The 18,894-nt window shown below is 36.4% G+C and overlaps 1 protein-coding gene across 1 annotated transcript; it reads left to right on the top strand.

The window, feature by feature from the left end:
• The first annotated feature begins 436 nt into the window (after window positions 1-436).
• Window positions 437-17,591, top strand: LOC146659514 (basement membrane-specific heparan sulfate proteoglycan core protein-like). The gene is made up of 21 exons (XM_085424203.1): window positions 437-696; window positions 789-1,109; window positions 1,217-1,474; window positions 1,845-2,126; window positions 2,429-2,704; window positions 3,075-3,356; window positions 4,162-4,443; window positions 5,001-5,282; window positions 5,376-5,661; window positions 5,785-5,895; window positions 5,985-6,054; window positions 6,627-6,645; window positions 10,290-10,685; window positions 10,945-11,265; window positions 11,399-11,656; window positions 13,758-14,015; window positions 14,604-14,888; window positions 14,982-15,263; window positions 15,394-15,499; window positions 15,591-15,660; window positions 16,711-17,591. Exons 1-21 carry the CDS (start codon window positions 480-482, stop codon window positions 17,077-17,079), a joined length of 5,031 nt encoding a protein of 1,676 aa, XP_085280329.1. The 5' UTR covers window positions 437-479; the 3' UTR covers window positions 17,080-17,591.
• Window positions 17,592-18,894: the final 1,303 nt, after the last annotated feature.

Below are 18,894 nucleotides of genomic sequence, written 5' to 3'. Positions count from 1 at the left end.
CTTGGCAGCTCTGCTTTCCTCTGTGACATGTAGCAGTGCTGACATAAGTTTGTATCTTCTTCTAAGTAACCTCCTAATTCAGCTGATATTCAATAATCTTTTAACATTTGCATATAAAACTGTTTCATAACATGTATCCAGATTATAAATGATCTATTATCAACCAGAATTTATGATAATTTAGTATTATTACTGTCTCAAGTAGTAATGTATCAAGGATCAGACACGATCTTTTACTGTTTGAAACTAAAAACTGTCTATTTTTTTATATTTCCCTTGCATTAATAGGTGCCTCAGCCTGGGGACGACAACACTGTGTCAGTGGATACTGTGTCACTCTCAATGAGGGAGAAGTAACAGTAGAGGCTGGGCTCTGTGTTGTGATCCCGTGTTCTTATAGGACTGGTGATGGCTTTACACCTAAACATATAGCTTGGTATAAATGTGAAGTATCTGAACCAAGATGTGGTAATCCAATCATGATATTTCACACCAACAACAGCATTAAAGTTCAATCTGGGTTTAAAGCCCGAGTGTCCTTTTTGGAGCCTGATCTGAGCCAGAACAACTGCAGCATCTTCATTAATAAGCTAAAACAGTCTGATTCTGGATCATATCACCTCAGAGTTATTGGTGAACTGAATGGAAAACCTGATGGATTTTCATTCTCTCCAAGAGTGACTGTTTATGTAAAAGGTATAAAAATGTAGACTAAAACAAAAACATGCTTGAAGTCTTAAACACCCTAAATGTATAACCAAAAATCAAAAATGAATTGTTTCCATTAGGTTTTAAGCTGAAGCCCACAGTAATGATTCCCACACTGACTGAGGGACAGCAGGCCACACTGACCTGCACTGCTCCTGATCTCTGCTCTGGATCTGTTCCTGAAATCACCTGGACATGGAGAGGAGCAGGAGGGACTGAATCTTACATTACAGGAAACAGCACTGATTACAAGACTGAGAATCTGACTGATGCAACACAGAGTCCTGTCTCAACTTTGACCTTTAACCCATCAGCTAAACATCACAACACGAACGTCACCTGTAAGATCAGTTTTACAGGTGAAACAATTACAGAAGAGACTTCAACCTTGAATGTGAACTGTGAGTACTTTGCTACAAACATAAAATGTTGTGAACCTTGCTGAATTGTACAACTTTTGGGGAGAAAAATGTAAGGAAGTTATTTTTTTTGTCTTTTTGACTCATAGACTTGAAAGAAGTTAAAATACGTGGTGTTACAAGGGTGAAGGAGCATGAATCACTGAATCTGACCTGCAGTGTTGAAAGTTTCCCTCTATCTCTGATTAGGTGGTCCAGACTTAGTTCTGACACAAACCTGAAAAGTGATTCGAGATCAGCAACATTTATAATCCTAAATGCAACAACAAAACATGCTGGACAGTATGTTTGTACAGCTCAATATATGAACAATACTCTGAAGGAGAAAGTCACTGTAAGGGTGATGTGTAAGTTCACAATTTTGTGCTTTCAAAGAAAAAAACAATTTTTTTAAACGGTCTTCTGAAAAAGAGACAGGATTACTTTCATAAAGAACATTCCTGGAAAATGAATGTAGTTATAGAAATGGAAACATTGTAAATATTGTGTGTATATTCAAGAGAAAACCTCCAGTGAGATTCTACAATAATCAAATTGTCCTTTAAATGCTGATTGATAGAAAATAACTGTGCACATGTTAAAGACACTGTATCAGTTTAGTTTGTTGTTAACATTAGCATCTACAATTTAGTGCAGAAGCTCACTCATATTTTTGTGGTAAATGGTTATATGTTATTGTCTCCTTCCTTAAATAAACCAAGTAAATGTGCTGCACAGATTACAGGAAACCTCAGATCGCTGGGAGAACGGTCGTTAAAGAGGGAGATGTTCTGAATCTAACCTGCGGCATTGAAAGTTTTCCTCCAGCTCTTATTGTTTGGAAAACGTTGACTTCCAATATAAATCCTTACAATGGAACTAACAATGATCTGTACAATGACACTGGATCAGCTACACTTGTTATCCAGAATGTGGCAGCAGAACATTCTGGACAATATGTCTGTGCAGCAAAACATCTGGATACAGTTCTAACTGTAAATGTCAGCGTAACTGTGACTTGTAAGTAGACGGTAATAATCTTCTCAAATCTGCAGTTCACTAATACACATACGTTTATAAACCTGACAGGTAGTCAGCTTCGGTATTGTTTCTGATAGATGAAAGACCATTCTACCTCTTTTTGGTGTTTCAGTGACTATAGTGGAGAGCACTATTAGAGAAAAATAAAGCCAAAACAGAAAATTTCCCTCAGTGTGAAAAATATTGGATCCTTTCACTGTATGGATCAAAGGTTATTTTTTAATGGTTTTTTTTAGTATTACATTCATTGTTTCATCCCACTTTACTTGTGTGTCCCACAGATAAAAGGAAACTTCAGATCACTGGCGATACAACTGTAGAAGAAGAAAATGTTCTGAATATGACCTGCAGTATTGAAAGTTTCCCTCCAGCTCTTATTGTGTGGAAAAAAATTAGTAGGAACACAAACCTTCATAGTGGAACTTACCTGTATAATGACACTGGATCAGCTACACTTACCATTCCAAATGTGACAGCACAGCATTCTGGACAGTACATCTGTACAGCAAAACATCTGAATACCACCGTGACTTCTTATGTTAGTGTAACTGTGACTTGTAAGTAGACAGTACTAACCTTCTAGTAAAGTTTAGAATTTCACATAATTGTATAAACATGATAGGTAGCCAAAAACCTTGATCTGTATTGTTACAGTAAGCCTGTTTTAAATGTCATGACATAAAGATAAAGGTGGGTAAGAAAATAGAAATACATTTTCAAAAATAAAACAGTAGTTATCAGGCCACAATGCACTGCCAGAGCAGCTACTGTACAATTTGGCATTGTTTCTCTGGAAAACTACTGGAGCAATGGAACAGTTTTTTGAAAGACATTCCCTCTTTTGGTGTTAAATTTATATTAAAATATTTTTGTTTTAGCCATTTCATCCTTTCTTTATTAAATAAATTACTAAAATGTGTTTCACAGATTCAAGGCAACCTCTGATCAATGGGAATAGAACTGTTAAAGAGGGAGATGTTCTGAATTTGACCTGCAGTGTGGACAGTATCCCTCCAGCTCTTATTGTGTGGAAAGATCCTATCTCCAACACAAACCTTCATATTGGAACTTACACTGATCTGTGCAATGACACTGGATCAGCTACACTTGTCATTCAGAATGTGACAGCAGAACATTCTGGACAGTACATCTGTTCAGCAAAACATCTGGACACAACTCTGATTTCTTACATCAATGTGACTGTGACTTGTAAGTAGACAGCACTAATATTTCACTATAATATATTGGAAAAGTAGCCATACTTTTATTTAAAGGTATAATAAAGTGTTCCAAAATTTAGAGTGTGATGTCCCTTCAACTTTTGAATTGTTAAAAGAGAAATAGAGGTGAATTGGTAAATTGAAAGAGAGATAACATAGATGATCTTATTATGACCCTTCATCAATACAAAATATCATATCATCAAAAGTCCACATTAATTAAAACACTTCCTAAAATGTTTAGACCAAATTATGACTACCTTACCAGCATATGTAAGTACTAAACACTACCCCAAGGAAACTTATTATCGATTGATTTGCCACTGTATTAAAAAATTGATTTTAATTGCATTAATGTTATTAATGACATTACTAACTATTATTCCCAAGGATATTCCCTCTTTTAGTGTTTTGATGTGAATAATACTGAGCAGTATGAGGAACAAGGAAACTTAAACCATGCCAACAAAAACATGCTGCCTATTTTACTTGAGAATGGTCAGACATCATCTTATCGAAAGATATTCCCACTTTCTGTGTTTAGGTATCTTGAATAATTATTTTGTTTCCCTCCATACTGTAAATAACGAGGACATTGGTGTCCCTCACTGCATCATCAAGGCAAAAATAAAGCCGAAACATGCTAGCCAAAATGCCCCCTACATGGAAAAAGTATTGTACAAAATCACTCTCTGTGTCAAAGGTTTTGTCATCCATTAGAATATTCCAATATTTTTGTTTTAGCCATTTCATCCTTCTTTATCTTAAATAAATTACTAAAATCTGCTCCACAGATTTAAGGCAACCTCTGATCATTGGGAATACAACTGTTAAAGAGGGAGATGTTCTGAATTTGACCTGCAGTGTGGAAAGTATCCCTCCAGCTCTTATTGTGTGGAAAAAACCTAGCTCCAACACAAACCTTCATATTGGAACTTACACTGATCTGCACAATAACACTGGATCAGCTACACTTGTCATCCAGAACGTGACAGCAGAAGATTCTGGACATTACATCTGTACAGCAAAACATCTGGACACAACTCTGACCTTATATGTTGATGTGACTGTGACTTGTAAGTAGACAGTACCAATCTTCTACTATATTTAGGTCAGCTGTGTTCTCACCTGTTTCCATTCATTGTCAATATGCAGTGTATTTAAGCCCTCAGTTTCCCTCAGTTTCTTGTCTCGTCATTGCCTATTCCTTATGTGTGTTGTCAGTTCAGTCCACTTAATCAGTTTAGTTCAACCTTCCATGTTCTGTTCATCCCATCTTTATAATAAACACCATGCCCATAGTCAGTCAGCATGTGTGTCCTGCATTTGGGTACTCTCTTTCCATTCCCAAACACCTGACTCTCAAGAAAACGTTCCATAGCACAGAGTGTGATTTGCCTTCAATGTTTGAATTCGAAAAAGAGAAATACAAGTGAATTGAAATCTAATTATGGATGAGATACCAATATTACTTCTATTCCCAAGGATATTCCCTCTTTTAGTGTTGGGATGTGAATCATGGAGAGCAGTATGAGGAACAAGGAAACTTAGTCTTTCATGATTCTTTAAAGGTTATCTTGAACAATTCTTTTTTTGCCCTCCATATTATAAATTGCTGAATTCTGTTCCACAGATAAAAGGAGACCACTGATAACTGGGAATACAACTCTTAATGAGGGAGATGTTCTGAATTTGACCTGCAGTGTTGAAAGTATCCCTTCAGCTCTTATTGGGTGGAAAAAAGTTAGTGACAACACAAATCTTCAGAGTGGAATTCACACTAATTTGCACAATGACACTGGATCAGCAACACTTTTCATCCCAAATGTGACAGCAAAAGATTCTGGACAGTACATCTGTGCTGCAAAACATCTGGACACAATTGTGACCGTAAATGTCAGAGTGACTGTGACTTGTAAGTAGACAGCACTAATCTTGAATCTGAAATTCATATTCATACCAAACTCACAATTTACTTTTTTTTATGATCTGGCATTTCTTTTTACAGGGCTATCAAATATTCAAAATGGTTCAGGATGTGTGCTTCAGTCACAGGTCTTGACCTGTGTGTGTATCATTGAAGGGTTTCCTTTACCTACCATCCAGTGGTTGCCCCTCAAGAACAACACTGAGTACTCTGTCATTACTGCTGTGTCAAATGACACAGTCAACAGCACTGTCAGCCTAAATGTAGAAAAGCATGGCAACATCACTCTTGAATGTGTCAGCAACAATGGAAATGAAGAAGCTAAAGAAAAATTCACAATCCACAACAACTCTAAAAAATATGGTATGTTTTCAAATAAACAATTTTTGACCGCAACAATTATTTTTTTAGTAACACATAAGAAAACATTTAACTTGTGCAAAATATAATGAAGTAAAAATGTGGTTTTTTTCCATGTTGTTCCTTTGAGTGCAGAGCAACCGTTAGATTTAAGCAAGGGATACCTAAAAGTCATCGTTGCCTTTTTGATTGGGACACTTCTTACAGCAGTTGTTTGCTTTTTGGCCAAAAAGTATTACAGGTACAGCATTTACTTTTCTAATTATTATTAGGTTTTCTCTGTAAATAAGGCTGAACATGAATTTGCTTCTTAAAAAATATAATTCTCAGAAAAAAACAGAAGAGCTCTGGAAACCTTCATGAGACTTTGGAGATGGACAGACGTCAAGATGATCCACAGGTAGTGATGTTCATGTGGCATTTTTTTTTAATATAACTGGTATTATATGAGTTTTTGCTCACATGTCTAGAATGCTGAAGTGGCCATATTTACACTTTATTGATTAATATTTCATAATTGTTTTTGCACTACTAAAAGTCTGCAAAGTTGCAAAGATCCAAAGCTTTTGAAATTAAAAACATTAAAACCAATTAAAATAAACCAAAGTACTGCATGTGGATTATAGTGAAGTTTTAACTTTTTAAGCATTGAAAGAAGTTTCATTTAAACTGTAAAAAAGGTTTCTACAATTTGAAAGGAAATGGGCCATTTTCATTCCACAATGAACTGATTTCTTTTACATACCCACCATTTGTCTGTCCGCCAAGTTTAGTTCAAATTGAGAAAGTTAATTTGTGCATAATTTCACTAACAGATCAACTGAAAACATATGCGTTAGAAGAGAAATAACTGCTCATAATGCCAGTTATTTTGCAAGTGTTAAAGCCTGAAAACATTTTTATGAATTGTGTTGGGATTCAGTTTGAAATGTGTATGGTCAAACTATAACGTTTTGTTACCCATGCTCATAGAGTTATGACTACAGATACAGTACAATTAAGGTTGTGTGCCAACCAAACAAATTCACTAATCATAGCAGACTGGACTTGCAGACTAAGCAGGAAAAGAGATGCTTTATAACACTGAAACCTGCAGACTTATTCTGGTGAACCAAAATCTAATCATGAACCTATAAATGAGCAAAAATGCATCTTTAACAGCCATGATCAAAAACAACAAATACAAAAACTGCAAAGCATGACAGTAATTCAAGATTCAACGTTGCATCAAGTTGATTATCAGGCCAAAAAAAGTCACAACAATTTAATAACAAAAGAATGTAAAGATACCAGATAGAAATGAACAACTAATATTATTTACTTTCTATCTAACAGGTATATGATGGTTCCCTATTAGAAGAAAATCAGACTCTGATCTTAAACAGTGGACCAAAAGAAGTGGAGTATGCTGACACTAATTTATCCCTTTGAAAAGAAATAGTGCCAGGGAAGCATTAAGGAGGAAAGTGATAAATGATGCTCAAATTAAGAAAGTAGTACAAGAAGAAGGTGGAGATGATGGTGGAGAATAAGGTGAAAGAGGGGGAGGTGGTGGTACTGGAGATAAAAGACTGTTTTCCAGAAAAGGAAGACGGACATAAGGATAAGAATTTGTTTTAAATCTCCATCATGGTCAGGAAAAAGTGCTTGTGGCCAATATGGTTTTTCAGTTTCAAAGAATAAATAATCAAATGTTCCAGTGTCAGCTTGTCTCTCAAATTATCCGAAATAGTATGATATTTTAGAAAAATGTCACAGTTGATACAAATTTTAGATATGTCTTTATTATATTAAAATCTTCAGTTTAATCTTAGTCTTAAGTCTATGTGTTGTGGAATGATTTTTTCCTGTTTTATTGTTGAGATGGCAAATGCCCACCCTGAGATTGTCTTGTCAGAAACATTGAAAAGATATAATTAAAAGTGTGTACATTTATTTACAGTTGCCCTTTTTTACCATACAGCTACTTAATATTTTGTTCTCAGTATTTTGTTCTCAGTAATGTATTTTTCCCAGTTACCAAACTTCATATCTAAGGTCATGTATTTTCTTTTCTCTGAAAACCTCCAGCTTGTAAGAAATTTCCTTATGTTATGTTGGCATGGGTATCCACCATATTGTTCCAGTGGCATTTAAAATTGAATGACATAAATTTAATTTATACAGAGCCAAATCACTGTTGCCTCAAGGCATTTAATATTGTAGGGTAAAAAATCCTAACATATAAAACTGAAAAAAACAAAACAAAAACAAAACAAAACAAAAAAAACAGTGAGATTTGACACTTTTGTTTGTAGTGAGTTTTTTTTCTCCTCTACCCTTCACACCATTCACCAATAGGGGGCAGTGTAACCCAGCAGCGGTACATGACAAGTCAGATACTGTGGGGTTAGTTGTGATCCTGGTGCTGCTGCACCATGTCTGATGGTTTAGTCAAAGTCAGAACACCTATTCATGCTGTAGCAGTCTGAATTGTGTAACACAAGCAAATACAGGATCATATGTCATAGGTATGTAGTGGAGAGGAGGGCCCAAATGTAATCTCACAGATAGACTGAGTGAAACAAACAAGCCGTTTATTTAGGCTGATGACCAAAATACAAAAAAGGTGAAACACAAAATACAAAAGGGAACTGAAAACCTCTACTTACAGAAATAGCAGACTTACCAAAATAAAACAGGAAGTGAGATAACTGAAGGGGGAAAACAGTCACATGAAAAGACTAAGTGCACCGGGCTTGAGACAAAGAGGGGAATAAAACCAAGGCAGCTGCTAAGAGGGTAACTGCATTGAGTAAGAGGGACAAATACAAGAGTCAACATAAACATTAGGCAAGCCAGGAATTTATAATACTTAAATAAACTAAACTGGAAAACAGACCCAGGACCATGTCATTGCAATCAGTTTCTGATTTTATGCTTGTTTGCACTGCAGACTGTTTCAACATGCAGGTCTAAAAATCACGGGGGGGGGGGGGGGGGGGGGGATAAAATAATTTAGCAGAAAGCAGGGACATGCAAACTGACTCTGACTGAAACCTAAAACTATATTTAAAAAAAAGGCAAATAATTTCCAGAGAAATAATGAAAATCTGAACCGCTTGCTAAGAATTCAAAACCACAAACCCAAAGAGACATAACCGAACAGAGAATATTTAATAATAAACATGAATTCAAAGTTGAAAAACTTTTTCAGTTTGGGTTTTTTTTGTAATTATGACTTGATGATGACTATTTTATTATATAATATAGAGCATATATAGTGTTACAGGGGTGCACATAAGTGGTGCGCATTCGCTGTCAAAATAAAAGACGCGCACCAGATAAGAAGTTGCAACGTGCGTTTGCGTACATATAAAAGTCACTGTTTTTGTCTGCTGGGATTTTCACGGCATATTCTGCACCACATCTCTGTGCGTTCATCATTCGTTTGAAGCCAGTTCACCTCCTGCAACCACTTTTCCTAGAATACGCGCTTCTTTTGCGGTTCGGGCTCCTTCTGACATTTCTTTGGAGGTGGAGGAACACCAAAGTAATTGCTTAAAGGAGCTTGCTTCTTCGACATCTTTAAGAGTTCTAAACAAATGTCTGTCCTCAACCAGAAAATCCTATTTACGCAAACGCGCGTTCTTATCTGGTTCGCGTCTTTTATTGTGCGCACCTGCGGACCACTTATGTGCACATCAGATAACTTCATAAAAGTGAATGTGTCGTAATCCAGTTTGAATGTATCACACCCTTCCTGAAATCTTGCTGTAAAAATACGGAAGAAAGGAAAAGGAGAAGCTTGAAGATTAAAAGTCAGCAGACTTTCACTGTGGATAGAAGACTGAAGAAGAAATAGACAAAAGAGGTAAAAAAAAAAAAAACAAAACCATTCATTTAATGTTTTTTTCAAAATATCTTTAAAACACTAAACAATATTGTATAAAGGTGTTGACTGTGCTGGTCAAAAAATGTGTTAGTTTGAGAATCCACTGTTCAGTACAGTAGTAACAGTTTTTATTGTATTAGTGCTTTTGTTGAGCTGTAAAAAATATTTTGCTTTGGTCATTTATCTTTTGAGAACAGATCTTTGTTTACCAGAAAAACTTTAGGGTAATGATGTAGGCATACATAACTACGGAATAACCAAGCATGCCACATCCTCTATTACAATGTGTGATGTAAGATGTTGAATTCCCTTAATATCTCTTTACTTCATTTGCTCCAATAAAGTTTCTCACTGGAGGGAGAGACTGCACGTGCTGAGAATCAAGTCAGGATGTTTGTTCTGATCTGGGCATCTTTCTTTTTGTGTAAAAGAGTCAGTAATGCTGAAACAGGTTTGATTCTTCTTGTTTCTAATCTTGTAATTCTGCTTTATCATTTTTGTTTTATACGGTTATATGTGCAGGTGTGTGTGTGTGTGTGTGTGTGTGTGTGTGTGTGTGTGTGTGTGTGTGTGTGTGTGTGTGTGTGTGTGTGTGTGTGTGTGTGTGTGTGAGTATTAAAAGTGTTTTTTTGAAATGCATTCAGATTATAAGTATTCATTATTGAAGTAGAATTCATCATAAATTAATCCAACGATTCAAATGAACCAAATATTCTTTTCCTCTTTTTTTTTTTTTTTTTTTACCTCCTTTGTATTAACAGTCACATCACAACAATGCAGTGGACAATACTGCATCGCACTTAGTGAGACACTAACAGCAGAGGCTGGACTCTGTGTTGTGATCCCGTGTTCTTTCACTACTGGTTTTGGATTTACACCCAAACATATAGTTTGGTACAAATGTGAAGCATATTCAAGATGTGACTATGATCACGAAATAATATTTCACAGCAACAAAAACAATATCCGTGTTCAGTATGGCTTTGAAGGACGTGTGTCACTCTTAGAGCCTGATATAAGACAGAACAACTGCAGCATCATCATTAATGATCTCAAAGAGTCGGATTCTGGATTGTATCGGATCAGAGTTAATGGTGAACGGAAATGGAGAGAAGATGGATTTGCATCTATTCAAAAGACAACTGTCTCAGTTGAAGGTACAAACACTGCATCAAAAAAAGGATGTTGAGAATAAATATTGGTTTTTGTGCTACTTTATTTATTCATTTTTTGTCTCAAGTATAAAGTGATTTTGCACATTTATTTACCCCTGTGTGCTGTTAGAACGAAATACAACACTTTATGTTCCACATCTACCTGCTTAACATAATTTCCTATAATTTAAGCCAAAATATAAGTAGTTGATGAACTTCAGGCAGTTAACCAGATTATTCTTACGTTCTATGTTTCCACTAGGTCTTAGTCAGAAACCCAGAGTTAAGCTTCCCACACTGACAGAGGGACAGCAGGCCACACTGAACTGTGTTGCTCCTGGTCTCTGCTCTGGATCTGTTCCTGAAATCACCTGGACATGGAGAGGAGCAGGAGGGACTGAATCTTACATTACAGGAAGCAGCACTTCTTTCAGGACTAAAACTCTAACTGCTTTCACACAAAGACACATTTCAACTCTGACTTTCAACTCCTCTGCTGAACACCACAACACCAATGTCACCTGTAAAATCCGCTTCACTGGGGAAAAAACTACGGAGGAGGGTTCAACTTTAAAAGTAAACTGTGAGTATTTTTACTATATAATTTTGTATGCTGAATTCTTTTGAAAGCAGTTTGCTCTCTTAGTCAACTGGTCTTGCTGGAAAGAGAAAAAGAGAAGTTTCATTATTGTGTAATTTGTATTTTTGTGTAACAGATGTGAGGGAAGTTAACGTCACAGGGGGCACAAATGTGAAGGAGGGTGAAACTCTGAACCTGACCTGCAGTGTTGAAAGTTTTCCTCCATCTCTGATTATGTGGTCTAAACTTGGTTCTGATATAACCCTGCACAATGACACTGGATCAGCCACACTCTCCATAATTAATGCTACAACTGAACATTCTGGACAGTACGTCTGTACAGCAAAGCATATGAACAATATCCTGCAGGAAAACATCAATATAACAGTAATATGTAAGTAAATAACCTTGTGCTTTTAGACAGAGCTTTTTTTCACTCAGTCATCTGAAAATATGAGTTCAGAGAAATTAAACAACTGTAGTCAGACACTTTTAAATATGAAGCTGTCCCACATCTATGTAAAGAGCCATTGGAACCCATTTCTTATATTTTAAAATAATAGGCACATTGTGCTTTGGATATAATGCTTAGCATTGCTGTCATGAGCTTCCAGCATCTATCTTAATGTCTTTCTTCATTGCTTATAACTTCAGTCACAGACAGCAACACTGACATCTGCTAATGGTGGATGGCTTTGTCTGTCCTAACACTTAACTGACTTTGCACATTAATAGTGTCAGGGTTCCTGGGTCGGTGACCCAGTGTTTACAGTTTTGTTCATGTTCAGTTTATTTTGCCACTTCCATGTGCTCACTTGCTGCTTTTCCTGTGTCAGCTCGTCTTGTGTCATTAGCCAGATTATGTTCAGCTGTGTACTCACCGGTCTCTCATTATCATCCTCATCAGTCTGTGTATTTAAGCCCTCTGTTTCTACTCGTTCACTGTCGTGTCATTGATGATGTTGGTGTTATGTTGTCCTTCCCGTGTGTTCCCTCAGTTCAGTCAGCCATTCAGTTGTCCAGCCAGTCAGTGTCCGTTCACCCGTTGTTCATCCACTCCTTATAATAAACCTTCACCAGTCTTCACCTACCTGCGAGTCCTGCGTTTGGGTTCCTTCTTCCTCGCCTCCACACAACGCCTGACAAATAGAGTACAAATAATAGGTTAAACTGGCCATTATTTCTGAAGCCAACTAGCAAGGGCAACAACATTTATTATAGTCGACAAACAGAGATTTGTCACCTAGCTCACAGTGTGTGTACCTACTTCCCAGATGTTTTGTTAACATGGAGCCAAATATCCCAATCAACTCGTTGTATGTGTCAGGGTTTCAGGTTTTCTTTTTATTTACCACCAGGCTGTTTTGTTCAGTGTTGAGCAAGTTACTTTGAAAAAGTAATTAATTATAGTTACTAGTTACTTCTTCAAAAAAGTAACTGAGTTAGTAACTGAGTTACAATATTCTAAAAGTAATTAATTACTTGAAAAGTAACTATTGCGTTACTTTAAAAAAAAAAAAACGTTCACCCTCTGGGGTCCAGGGTATAATTGGCCATTTTTAACTACTTTTGATTTTCCCTCCACATTTTACCTTTAAAAACGATTTACTTTACCTTGTTTGGTATCTTCCTTTTCAGCACAACCTCACGTGTCTGAATTTACAGTTATGTTTTCATTTTGACATACTGTATTAACTCAATTGATCTAAAATTGGACAAATAACATAAAATCAGAGTAGAAAAAGTTATATTTTTACTGTAACAACCACAAACATGTTTAATTAATCATATTTCATAACTTTAAATGCAAATACAAATTGTCAGTTTTAAAATCATATGCACAAGTTTTGCAAACAACAAAGTTATTTGCATCCATTTAACTTTTACCTTGATTTTTTAAATAACCATTTCAAACTATTTACAGAACAATCAGCTGTTCTGCATTCAATAAGATGCCACACAAATTATTTGTGCCACTCCAAATATTCCTGTCCACTATAAAGGAGAACATCAGCCTGATACCTGCAGGTCTGACAGCAGCAGGTGTATCACTCCTGTTTCTACCTGGAGACAGCAGTCGCCTCATTGTTCTGACACACAACACAAAACTATCCACAACACTACACACTAACTACACAAGACAACACATTAACTACACACCCCAAACACGCTAAACGTCACAAATCTCTCACATCAAAAAAACTCCCTCTCTCTCTCTTTTTCTGCTGTCTCTCTCTCTCTCTCTCTCTGTCACTCCTAAAACTTCCCCTGTTTTGTTTTTTTGTTTTTTTGTTTTTTGTTTTGCTCATAAGCAGAGAGTGCTTGCTAGCGCTGTCCTTACACAGTAAATGTGACGAAACTATTGAGGAAAAAACGCCGCGTATATATTGTTTATCATGACTCTGGTTTTACGTGGCCTATCAACACAGTTTAAAAACTGATAAATATCACCTTGTTGCTTTGTAATGAAGGTGATATTGTAATGTGCCCCACAGATATAAGGACACCTCAAATCATTGGGAATACAATCATAAAGGAGGGAGATGTTCTGAATCTGACCTGCAGTGTTGAAAGTTTTCCTCCATCTCTGATTATGTGGTCTAAACTTGGTTCTGATATAACCCTTCACAATGACACTGGATCAGCCACACTCTCCATAATTAATGGTACAACTGGACATTCTGGACAGTACGTCTGTACAGCAAAACACATGAACAATATCCTGCAAGAAAACATCAACATAACAGTGATGTGTGAGTAAGCAATTTTATCCTTTAGACAGAGCTTTTTTCACTCAGGTAAATAAAAATATTGTATTCAGACACTTTTAAATATGTCAAGCTGCCTCAACATGTATGTATTAAAGAGCCATTGGAAACCATTTCTTATTATTTAAAATAACTTAACTGAAAGTTGTGGCACATTGTGCTCTGGGTGTAATGCTTAGCATTGCTGTCAACAGTATCTGGCATCTATGTTAACGTCTATGTTCCTTGCTTACAACTTCCTGTCAAAGACAGCAACACTGACATTTGCTAGTGGTGGATGGCTTTGTCAGTCCTGACACTTAACTGACAGCACAGACCTTTACAATGAAACTAATTTGCACAATGACACTGGATCAGCTACACTTGTCATCCCAAATGTGATAAGAATACACTGAACTGTATATCTATACATCTGTACAGCAAAATATCTGGAGACAAATTTGACTTTACCTTTTTGAATAGTTTTATGATGGTTGTTACCACAGGGGACAACTAAGCTGATTATTATTTTTTCTCATTTTATTTCAATTATTTTCTTCATTCTGAAAAAAACTACTGCAATGTTCTCCACAGATATAAGGACACCTCAAATCACTGGGAATACAATCATAAAGGAGGGAGATGTTCTGAATCTGACCTGCAGTGTTGAAAGTTTTCCTCCAGCCCTTATCATGTGGAGAGACCTTAGCTCTAAAACAAACAGCAAAGATACTGGAGCTTACACTGACCTGCAAAATGACAGTGGCTCAGCTACACTTGTCATCCAGAATGTCACAGCAGAAGATTCGGGATATTACACCTGCACAGCAACACATCCAGACACAACTGTAACATCATCTGTCAGTGTGATTGTGTCTTGTAAGTAGATAGTACAGTTGTTTGATGTGAAGTTCATATTTACACTTAAAATCATACCTCACCTTGTTTATATTTCTGGTCATGTGTTTTCAGGGTTTTCAAAGATCCAGGATGTCTCTGAATGTGTGCTTCAAGCAGAGGTTTTGACCTGTGTGTGTATCAGTGAAGGGTTTCCTTTACCTACCATCAAATGGCCACTCCTTGGAAACCACAAAGAGTACGCTATCAAAACGACTGTGTCAAATCACACAGTCAACAGCACTGTCAGTCTAAAGGTAAAAAACTATGGCAACAGCACTGTTGAATGTGTGAGCAACAATGAAAAGGGAGAAGCAAAAAAAAATCTAATGATCCGAAGTGTCTCCGATACAGTGGGTATGTATTCTAATTTTCATAAGTGAGACCTTTGCATTTATAAAAACATTAGAAAATCAATTAATTGGACTGTATATAATTGAAAGCATCTTTGAAATGACCTTTTTCATGTTGTTCCATTTGAGTACAGCTGACTCATCGGTTTTGAACGTGGGATATTTAGAAATCATCATTGCCTTTTTGATTGGAGTAGTTCTTTCTGCAGTTGTTTGCTGTTTGATTAAAAAATGTTCAAGGTACGACACTTGTTTTTATTATATTTTCGTTTTTTTTTTTAAATAGATGTATTTACACTTGACTTTAATAATGTAAAACCCTTTTATTCAGAAAAAAAACAAAGAATTCTGGAAATTTGGATGAGACTTTGGAGATGGTAACAAGTCAAGACGATCCACAGGTATTTATGTTCATTTAGCTTTTTTTTTTTTTTTTTTTTTTTTTTTTACATAATTATAAAGTATTTAATTGTGCACAAATATCCTCATTACTGAAATATACATATTTAGTCTTTTGGTTTTCTATATAGTTTTAACGTACTAAAAGATCTGCAAGGATAAACAAGTACTGGAGGTAGGTTACTGTGTATTCATGATGCCTTTGAACTACGTCCAACCTCTATCAGTCTAATTCATCAGCATTTGCTTAAGGAAAATATATGCAATAAAAGAGGACAGAGAAAAAGAAAACTCATCTTTTTTTTTAGATAGATATAATTTATTTCGAACATGCAAATATAATCAAATTATATTTGATTATATTTGCTTCAAAGTTTTGCAATTTAAAAAAACAGGGACAGATCAGTACCAAAAATTAATTGGTTCTTTTCATAAGCCCACCCTTTATTTCTCCACCTAGTTTCATGTTAGCCAAAAGGGTAAGTTTTGCATAATCCTCCTAAATCACTGAAAACAGATAAATCAACATAATCCCAGTTATTCTCATTAAGATTATTTCATGAAAACACTGTGGACTATAACATAGGAATGCTGAACCACATATAGGTCCATAATTTGTTGGATAAAGACAGAATTTCTGTAGTTTTGCCTCTGTACACAGCCACATCAGATTTTTAATCAAACAATCAATGTAATAGACTTTCATCTTTAATTAGGAGTTTTACCAAAAAAAAAAAATGCATAAATTGAAGTTTCTGTTAGATAGTATGTCTTATAGTACAGTCAGCACCATGATTTCTGTCTTTCTTGCTGCTATTTCAAACACCACAACTTAAACTTAATGGAAAAATGTAAGGAATGTGTAAGCATTGTGAAAAAGTAATTTAGGTTTGAATCAACCTGATTTTCAACCCACAGAAGAAAGAACTGCATGACATGATTTTGACATTAGTATTGCAGTATTGCAGATTACCCAGATAGACACAATCTAACGTGCAATACTGGGTTTTTGGAGGCTGGTAATTGACTTGTATCATTTACGTTGTACCTAGCACATATATGATGGTCAAGAAACACAAGACAATCAGTCCAACCCACAAGAAGAAGTTGAAGATGAAAGTGTGGCAGCAGAGAAAGACGTGCCTGAAATCAGCGGTGCTCCGCAAGAAGTGGAGTATGCAGACATTGATTTTTCCCTATTGAAAAGAAACAGCAAGTCAGAGAGAAAGCAAGAAAGCACAAAGACGGAGTATGCTGAAATTAAGAAAGCAATAAAAGACAAACAGGAAGATAAAATGGTGAAGGGCGAGGAGGAGGAGATGATGACAGAGATGGACCTGAAACAGTCTGAACTAGAAAAGGAGAAAGAGGAAGACGAGCCAGTGTACTCCACTGTGAATGATGTAATCGACAAAATTTGAGTTTCATTGTGGGTTTCCCTCGGATGAATGTTCTTTGATCTGGTGGTTTTGTGTATGAATAATTCCACTTTGAACCATTTTTCTCACACTGTCATCTCCACACCTCTGCGTCTTAAAGTTGCGTCTCTGCAAAATAAGAACTGGAACTTGGACATAATTTCCTAATCCCTCTGTTATTTTGCTGTCATGTTTTTGGTTTAATAACTTTTTCAGGTAACATTTTAAATGTTTTATTATGCAAGGGTAAGTGTGCTTCTTTGGACTGAACACATTTGCCTAACATGTAAAAGGTCCCCAGTCAGGACCAAGAGAAGACAGCAGGCACAAACCAAGCCTCAGGGCATCACAGCTAGTGTACTCCTAGTTTACATCCCAGTCCCCATTAAATAGGAGTGTTATGCCTCAAAGATCATCAGGCATAAAATCTGAGCCAAATCCTATCAGGTGTGGCAATACTAACGTACCTAGATTGTTTAAGGATAAATACTTGCTTGAAACGTCCAACAGGTGAGCACTTTTTAATGGCCAATATTGTTCTCATTCTGGGAAAATGTTACTCAACAAATTCTTCCCGAGATGCTTTTCTCTCTGGACATTCTGTCATAGCTTAATGAGATTAATAATTTTGAGTATAAAACATGTCTACTGTAGGTTAAATGCCCTCTGCACATTTGTTACACTCACCAGCAGAGGGCAGAGTAAACCCTTAAGTCAGACTGTATCTTGTGGTCTGTCATGAGACTGTGAACCTGGTGCTTCTGCACTGACAGCTTGTATATTTTGCCTGGTCCTGCTTGGTGAGGTAAAAAAAAAAAAAAAAAAAATGTTAGATTTTCTACACGTCTGTTTCTCTATTTAAATTGTGTAAAACAAGCACATTGTAAACTGTTAAAACTGGTCCATATTTTACTCACCTGTTTCATATCCTTTGTATTTTTTCTGTGTGTCATTGTGTGGTGTAAATGTCTTCAACTTTTTTAATTTAAATAATTAATATCTAATTGAATTAGTAAATAATTAGTAAGCATGCACAAATCACACTTTGTATTTGTTTTTTGATTCCTTATGTTAAATTATGCTGGACTAATTCCTGATAGTGTCTGCACAACACTCCACCAAGGACCAACTGTCCAACTGTCACTGTGATCCACTGGTCTAAGCAAAAGTAGTAAAGACACAAATACCATTGCAAATTCTAATACTACAAAGTATTGCAATCATATTGCCTGCTGACTGTGGGTTAGTGGTAGTGATGGGCAAAGCGAGGCTTTGCGGAACTTTGACGCATTTATGCAGGACTTGTATCACGGATTAAAAATAATCTGACACCCGTCTCCACAGTGACACACCTTCACCCACTCTTTTGCTAATCGTCACATTTTGATAAAAGCTATCTGTGGCACAGACAAGCACTGCACACACACACACACACACACACACACACACACACACACAAAACGGCGCATACTCATTATTACCACATGGGAGTTAGAGCTGAAAATTTGTGCCTGTTTAAGTTTTCTCCTTGAAAGCAGAGGCAGTTTCTCTTGAGATCATTTAATAATTTTTCAGCACAATGCATTACTCTCTCTTTCTCTGCTTGTGGAAGTCATTGGAGTCAGCAGGGGAGCTGGTCCCAGGTAGGGACTACTTGCGTGACCCCACCCCAGGGAAAAGGGTAACATCTCCTGGGTCTAGGAGCCGATTGTCTCTCCGGGGTTGAGGGTATCTGGACCTGGGGTGTAGAGTATGTTTGGGGAGTGTGAGTGTGTGTAAGGTGTCGATTTCTGTTTGTCTCCACGTTGGGTGAGTGCT

Source organism: Rhamphochromis longiceps, linkage group LG11 (genome assembly GCF_057381845.1).
Source record: "Rhamphochromis longiceps isolate RC_006_pf linkage group LG11, R_longiceps_female_GT1.1, whole genome shotgun sequence".
Lineage (NCBI taxonomy): Eukaryota > Metazoa > Chordata > Actinopteri > Cichliformes > Cichlidae > Rhamphochromis > Rhamphochromis longiceps.
The sequence above is the reverse complement of the archived record's forward strand: the minus strand, read 5'-3'. Positions and strand labels throughout refer to the sequence as shown.